General features: G+C 42.3%; 1 protein-coding gene across 1 annotated transcript; it reads right to left on the reverse strand.

Annotated features, from left to right (window-relative positions):
- Positions 1-1175: 1175 nt before the first annotated feature.
- Positions 1176-3301, reverse strand: NEUROG1 (neurogenin 1). The gene is made up of 2 exons (XM_005309470.4): positions 3020-3301; positions 1176-2722 (listed from the first exon to the last, which is right to left on the reverse strand). Exon 2 carries the CDS (start codon positions 2719-2721, stop codon positions 2065-2067), a length of 657 nt encoding a protein of 218 aa, XP_005309527.2. The 5' UTR covers position 2722; positions 3020-3301; the 3' UTR covers positions 1176-2064.
- Between the last annotated feature and the right edge of the window lie 5134 nt (positions 3302-8435).

The following is an 8435-nucleotide window of genomic DNA, read 5'->3' on the forward strand; positions in this document are numbered from 1 at the left end:
ACTGGCCAGCCTTTCCAAAACCCTTAGCACCCAGAAGCTTAATACTATGGCCAGATTTTCATTCAATGGGCTCTGGTCTTTCAAAAGTTTGGCCTCAACTGTGTGTGCTGAAGCCCTTGTGAAAATCTGGTCCTTAATTTCTGTGCCTTCATTTATCCTACGATATAACAGGGATAATAATACTTCCTTGCTTCCTAAAGATATTGTGAAGTTTAACGCATTATAATGTTTATAAGGGGCTTTGAGATCTTTAGAGAAGGGTCTAAAAGTACAATAGAGGGATGGATTTTTAAAAAAATTTCTAGATCTGTAATCCTCTACAGTGAACACCACTGGGCTAATGGTATGTCAGATGTCCTGAAATTACTCCAGTTTAAAAATTTGACAGATAAATTATTCCCGTGACCAAACCTATTTAAGAAAGTTAATTATCTGTTTTAGAAATAACCGTGTGTCAGCCAAAAAGCCTCCTGCAGAGTCAGGATGACTGATTTGAGAAGAATGCAGCTTTTTCTTTGTGAGGACAAATAAGAATTCTGTTCTCTTTGGAAAGCCAAAGGGAAAAACACACACACACACACACACACCCTTCTGAATATATAGCAATAAGAATATGTATCTGTCTCCCATATTACAAATCCTGGGGGATTCACATTGGACAAAAAAAAAGTACAAATCTCCTAAGAGCTTAAAGCTCTTCTGATATACCGCTGAAAACAGAGCCTTCAAACCCACTGCTTCGGGCATCCACCTGTCATTTTCTGCTTTCTGCCCAACTGTCACATATTATTGATCCCTTTAATCCCTTTTCTTTGAAACTCTGTTGCCAGCTGATGTTTTGTTACACCAAAGGAAATTCTCCTTCTAGTGCCTGCACCTCTGCAGGTAGTGGCTTACTAGAAGCTAAACCAATGCAATCAATTTTTAATTTGGCTTAGCGTGAGCCTTAAGGGACAACATTTGTGTTCGATACAGGGAAGTGTATCCAAATTCTCCGATCTACGATTCCTGGATGGAGCATAGCTGAACATTTAGTTGTGATGTTACTGTTGTGGTCGAGAATGTCCTGGGCATTTTAAAAGTACTTCCTTCCAACTCCCTGCTCCCTCCCCCATCCAGAGCTGCTTTTGTGGAAGAAAAAGATCTGAAAAAATCAAATCAATGCACTGAAGGAATTAAGTATAAACGTTAAAATTTTTATTTACACCAAGTACAAATGTCTTTGTGAAAACCGATAACACAGACATAATAGAATAAAGCTCTTTATGTACAAAAATACAATTTTCATATGAATGAAACATCTTGAATAAATTAAACGAATACCAGGCCCACTTGCTGAATACTCCGTGTTTAGTCCTACTCTTAAAGCGAGACGGCAGTGCTGGAGGTCAAGATCCATAATGCATGAATCTAGCGCCTTGTCTTGCCTCTTTAGGGGCTGATCCTGCCAGATGCTAAGCTAAGCACGCCTTGGGGGCGAGGCTGAGCCCTCTCCGATGTTATTGGAGTCAAAGCCAGTTGTGTGCGCTGAGCGCCCGGCAGGGGGTGCTGTGCACCCGGCAGGATCAGCTCCTTAAGCCTTTTCATTGTATTGTCAGGGCGTTCAAACCAAATTTTCATGCTCATTTTTCTTCATTAGAGTTCTACAAATTGTAAAATTGACTTTTCACCTCGTCTGCAGCAGCAAATCTGTCCCTTTTCTTCTCCTTTCTAAATCATATTGAAGCGGGGGCGCCGGTCAGTGGGAAGGGAAGCAACAAAGGAGGGTCTGTGGAGTTCAGAAAAGTGCAAAGGAAGGGGGGGGGAGGGAGAAAACCCACCCCCCAACCCCACCCCAATGTGAGCTGGCTCCTGCTGCCTTTGGAGCCAGGGGGCGGCTTGGGAAGGAAGAGCAGCTCACGCCCTGCCCCGCCAGTCCCACGGACAATAGCCCGCTGGCTGCAGAGGGACCTGGCTCTCTGCCTGCATCGGCCATCATCACACCACAACCCCGGCCCTGCCCCGACCCCAGCTGAACCGAAAGTGAAACCCTAGGGGGCGGTGCAGGCCCGCACGTGGGCTGGCTCACACGGCGGCGTCCGCCGGGGGGTACCGGGCGCAGCACGGGCCGCTCCGCAGCAGCTCCCCGGGGAGGCCGTGGCAGGCGAAGAGGGGTTCGGGGGGGCCGTAGCCATAGTCCTCGGAGGTGGCCGGGCTGCTGGGGTTGGACGTGCAGGCGGACAGGGAGGAGGCGGTGGAGAGCCAGGAGCCCGCATCGCTGCCGGGGCTGGGCGGGGCGGCGGGGCTCAGGTAGCCCGGCCGCAGCAGCAGGTCCCGCGGCGGCGGCGGGGCTTTGTGGAGGCGCTGGTCGGCCAGGCGCAGGGTTTCGGAGAGGGCCCAGATGTAGTTGTAGGCGAAGCGCAGCGTCTCGATCTTGGTCAGCTTGGTGTCCTCGGGGAAGGTGGGCAGGACGCCGCGCAGCTCGTCCAGCGCCGCGTTGAGGTTGTGCATGCGGTTCCGCTCCCGGTCGTTCGCCTTCACCCGCCGGTTCTTCCGCAGCGTGTGCAGGGCCGCCTCGTTCCGCGCCCGGCAGCGGCCCCGGCGCCGCTTGCGCCCCGGCTCCTCCTCCGGGCTCGGCCCCGGGGAGGGCTCGGCGCGGGCTCGCAGGCTGCTGTCCAGACAGGAGGACACGTCGCCGCTGTTCTCCGCGGCGGAGTAGCGGGTCTCCGGGGCAGAGGGCATCCTGCGGGGAGAGAACACGGGCCATGAGTGCCTGGCGCTCGGGGGAGGGCAGGATGGACCGTTCACAGCGGGATCAACCCCAATCGGGGCGAGCAATGGATCCCAAAACGAGAAGGTTAAAAAACAACAACAAATAACTATATCGGGGGGGGGGAATCAATCAACGGACTAGAGGGAGAAATTAAAGGGCTCGATCTGGCTCTGTCTAGACACAGCAGCTCTCTGGGGTGTCTCGGTGTTGCATGGTGCAGCTGGGTTTAGAGAGAGGCGTGTCTGTCTGCTTGGCCCACATACTCACGTGCAAAGGCTCAGAGATGCAATCCAGGGGAGGGGGAGAAAGTTTCCAAGTGTTAGCGAAGTCAGCACCAACTTCAGCTCTTGGAGGCTCCCAAGAAAAGGGGGGTGGGGACGGGGACACGCGACTGCTCTTGTCTTTGAAGTGATCTCGGCTGCTATCAGCTCGTGCGAGCCGTGAGTTTGGCACACGACTGGCCTCAGACTCCTTATATACCCTGTAAAACAATAGAGCCCCCTTCGCCCCCCAGGCCTTGCGGGATGAATGAATCAAGGCATCAGGTCTGCCCCGTGCTACACTCTCCTTCATTTACATAATTTATGCTCCAAGTGTCTGTTCTCTCCCCGGAGTGTGCCTATAATTACGGCTGGCCAATGGCAAGAGAGATCTGCATCTGAGACACGTGAGCTATCACTAGGCTAAGCCTACTTGTTTGAGCTTCATTAGTCTATTAAAAGGAAAAAGGAGGAACAAAGTGATTAGCCTTAGGGGCAGAGGCACAGTCCCGAAAGGATCCTTTGACAGTGGGGGGAGCTGATACCGTCTGGTTCAAACATAATGTTTCAGGACATCCCCAGCAGCTTCTATAGCCGGGATGGGTTTCTGCTAGTCTTTCTTGAAGCCTATTCCCATGTGTTAGGGGAGAGTGAATAAGATAGTGGAACAAGACAAAGCCATCATGAGATAAGGCAAGACAAAGCTCTCCCTATAAAAGACACTGAAGGAAAGGTGTATAAACCCAAGGCACATTTATCAGGTAAAGTCAGTTTCTCATGTCTCCTGAACTGCTGACTTAGGGCAGTTGGCCTGGGTTTTCACATTCAGAGGTTTGGAGTAAACTGAAATCATTCAGTGATTTGAAAGGAAATGGGCAGCCTGGATTTGTCTCAGTTGTGAAGGGATTAAACTTGTGTGGTTTTCAGTGAGAGCCAGGTTTAAATCTGACAAGCTTTTGTTGAGAGGTTGTTGAGGGTTGTTTTTTTTTTTTTAGCTGTTCCTGTACTGAGGCAGAGCTTTGCATTCTCTTCCACAAACCCCAATCAAGTGAAAATACTCTGAGATGATACAACTTTCACTAACTTTAAGTAGTTTCTTCTTCTTCTTTACTTTGGATTTGAGTTTAGGCGTGCCCTTTTTTTCGTCATATTTGGTGTTTAGCTAAAGTTTTTAGGAGCTCAGAATGCTAGAAATTCCAGATTCCGTTTATTTTATTAACCTATATATACATAGACATATATGTATGTATACATATCAACCTATTTTTTCTGACTAAAGAGACTTAATGATGGTTCCTTTAACACAGGGTTACTTTTATTTTCTTAGCTACCCTTCAGACCCTTATACACTATATACTTTTATTAAATACCCATTTTCTACTAAAACATATAATTTTGGCTGTAAATTTTCACAAATGACTTGTAACATTGGATGGTTTATTTTTTTTTCTTGCCCAATTTAATTGCCCGAAAGAGGCCAGGTTTTCAGAGGGCAGGTAGTCAGCACTGGCTGAAAATCAAACTCTTTAATGTTTTCGCACTCCAAATCATTAGTCACTTTTAGGCCTTTGTTATGCTTAAATTCATGTTACAAGTCATTGACATAATAATTTCCCCCTAATTTTAAATTTAGAATCTTCTCATCCACAACTCCTTTTTGTGATTTGCTCCCATGTCTCCGGGAAGCAGGAAAAACTGACAAACCAAAGTTATTTTTCTATTTGTACTTTATCAGATATGTGTTCATAGCAAATATTTTCAGGTTCAAAAATGAAAGGCATTTCTCTTGTTTACAAGGCTATTCCTTCTGCAGTTTCTGTTTGCTCTTTCTTTGGAGATTATCAATAGACAACCAGCAAAATGTCATAAAGGGTATTCTTTAAACTAAAAAGATCGTTCACAAAGAAAAGCCTTAGGTGATAAAAGTTAGCTAGCCTGAATTTATAGACAGCTCTTCATATAGTATAGCAACCTAAGTAGATTAGTATTTATTTTTCTTGCAACAGACCTTAGATATATAATGTAATATAAAATAAGGCCATTGGACTTGCCTTTCTGAAAGAATAGGTATAATTTTTGGCTGAAGAATAATTGGACCTGCAATCAAAAGGACAATTTTAAGCCCCTGTTCTGCAAACCCTTACTCAAATGAGTAACTTTATGCACATGATTAGCCCCACTGCATCAAGTTACTCATGTTCTTAAATGTTTGCAGGACTGAGGCTTAGCTAGCAGTCAGATATTTTCAACAATGTTTCCAGTTTAGGCCGAAGAAAGTTAGCAAAGCATGCAGATTAGAGGTGAATGAATAATAAAGAGAGATTTGTGATTATTTTTGCTAATAAACATACTGTACTACATTTACTCCACTGCTATTCATCGAAGCATATTGTTTGTTTGTGTGTATTCAAATGAGCACTGATTGATTTGTTACAATGTTTATGATCTCATAGATTTTAGCACAACTGATCATTTGTCTGAAAAAATATGGTGGAAGTTCATTATTCATCAGTCCTTATCCATCATTTGCAGTTTGTCATTCGTTGTTATCTTGTTTAAAAAGTGTGTCATCCAATCAGAGAGCAGAGAAAATACCATGTGCCTTATGCATCAGCCACATACCATGAATAGCAAATAGTTGAAGTGAATGTTTCACAAACAACCCATAGGCTGAAATTTGTTTGCATAATCTATTCACTGAGTACTTTGAATAACGAATGCATTCACAGAATCAGAATTGGTTCATGAACCATTCGCAATCAGAAAGAAGTCCTAAATTTCTCGGATAATTTATTCCCAATGAATAATTCAACCCATTCTGTTGAAGGCAGTCTACTAATTTTGCAAATAAATTATCCAGCCAACGAACATAATAGCACTTACACCTTTTGAGCCTGCGCCCATGGAAGTTGATTGCAAATGTCTCATTGACTTTTCTGAGATCAAGGATAGGTCGTTGACTTGATGGAACACCAACTATATTCCTAGCATCTTTCTGGCTATTCTATTCCAATGCATAATCTTTGGTAGTAACCCTCACTCTTCAGATTTAAATGCAACTAATCTCTGAATATTTGTTTTTCTATAGTTACATATTATGAGCTTTAAGAAGGCCTAGCACATGCATGTATTTTTTGGAACACCTTGCCTTGGCAAACCTTACTCTATTAAAAAAAACCACTTGTGGTAGTTCCTTGAATATAAGGATTTTGGAAGCCGAGTTAGAGTTTGAGTGCCAATATCCAGCATGCTTTTCCAGCATTCCATTCCATAATGTTTTTAGTTACTGAATTCTGGCTCCAGTGTGATTGTGCCACAAGATCTTTCAGTGCTATATTTTGATTCTATCAGCAAAATTATTGGTTTGAATTTGCAACAAATACAACTGGATTATATTGTGCCACAACTTTCAAGGGCTTGATCATTCAAAACCTAATTACATTGATGGGAATGTTTCCATTAAGTGGATTTTGGATTAGGCCCCACTTGAACATATGTTCTAATGCTAACATTGTACTGAATAGTGTGTGTTTTAGTTGTTTTAAAATTCTCAAAATGAGCCCAGACAATGTTTGATGGATACATTTCAGAAATCTATAAAGAAATAAATACCTTGGGAAGATGAGAATGTTTTGGTCAAGTGACAGAACTTTTAGGAATTGAAAGAGCATGGATCATAGTTTGTAATTTAGGAATGATATAGCCGGCAGATTGAAAGTGTTTGAGATCATATGAGTCAAAGAATGCAGCTATAAATAAATGTAAGACTCAGGGAAATCAACTTTATATCTTGGTGATGTATGCTGCGAGTGCCAGGAACCTAGAAGTGAAAAGTTCTGTCTCTTAATGACAGTCCCCACAATCTGGCTTCTTGCTAACTTTCAGCCTTGACTGTGCGCTTTTAAAGGACAATACCATTTGTATTCTCCCCTCTTCCTTAGTAAGATTAGTAACCAAGAGAATGACATCCTAGAAACAAAACAAATCTGTTCTAAAAATCAGTTTTAATTTATATTTAAAAATGACAAGAATAAGTTAAATCTCAGGAGCAGAGGAAGACCTCTTTCAGTGTTTCCTGCTATTGTATGAAAATGATTGATTAACAATAACATTACCCAGGTAATGTGGGATTTTGTCTGAGAGAGCTTATTTGTAAATTTAGATATATGGTATGTATTATATTAATTTAAAAAGTACTGAATATTTGCACAAAATCAGTTAAGATAAATGGAGACTTAGGCAAGTGTATAGAGTGTAAAAACAAAATAAAAGCCAGGAGAAATCATAGAAGTGTAGGACTGGAAGGTACCTCAAGAGGTCATCTAATCCAGTCCCCTGCACTCAAGGTAGGACTATGTAATAACTAGATCTTTCCTGGCAGCTGTTTGAGAATGTTACCTTTTTATTTATACTAGGACTGTCAAGTGATTACAATTTTTTTAATTGCGTGTAATTAATCATGCAATTAAAAAAATTAATAACGCGATGAATCGTGCTGTTAGACATTAATAGAATACAATTTATTTAAATATTTTGGGATGTTTTCTACATTTTCAAATATATTGATTTCAATTACAACACAATACAAAGTGTACAGTTCTCACTTTATATTTATTTTTGATTACAAATATTTGCACTGTAAAAAACAAAAGAAATAGTATTTTTCAGTTCACCTAGTACAAGAACTGTAGTGCAATCTCTTTATCATGAAAGTGCAACTTACAAATATAGAATATGTACAAAAAAAACCTGCATTCAAAAATAAAACAATGTAAAACTTTAGAGGCTACAAGTCCACTCAATCCTATTTCTTGTTCAGCCAATCGCTCAGACAAACAAGTTTGTTTACATTTGCAGAATATAATGCTGCCTGCTTCTTGTTTACAATGTCACCTGAAAGTGAGAACAGGTGTTTGCATGACACTGTTGTAGCCGGCATCACAAGATATTTACATGACAGATGAGCTAAAGATTCATATGTCCCTTGACGCTTCAACCACCATTCCAGAGGATATGTGTCCATGGTGATGATGAGTTCTGCTCGGTAACGATCCAAAGCAGTGTGGACCGATGCATGTTCATTTTCATCATCTGAGTCAGATGCCACCAGCAGAAGGTTGATTTTCTTTTTTGGTGGTTTAAGTTCTGTAGTTTCCACATCAGAGTGTTGCTCTCTTAAGACTTCTCAAAGCATGCTCCACACCTTATCCCTCTCAGATTTTGGAAGGCACTTCAGATTTTAATATCTTGGGTCCAGTGCTGTAGCTATCTTTAGAAATTTCACATTGGTATCTTCTTTGCGTTTTGTCAAATTTGCAGTGAAAGTGTTCTTAAAACGAACAACATGTGCTGGGTCATCATCCGAGACTGCTATAACATGAAATATATATGGCAAAATGCAGGTAAAACAGAGCAGGAGACAA

Source organism: Chrysemys picta, chromosome 8 (genome assembly GCF_011386835.1).
Source record: "Chrysemys picta bellii isolate R12L10 chromosome 8, ASM1138683v2, whole genome shotgun sequence".
Lineage (NCBI taxonomy): Eukaryota > Metazoa > Chordata > Testudines > Emydidae > Chrysemys > Chrysemys picta.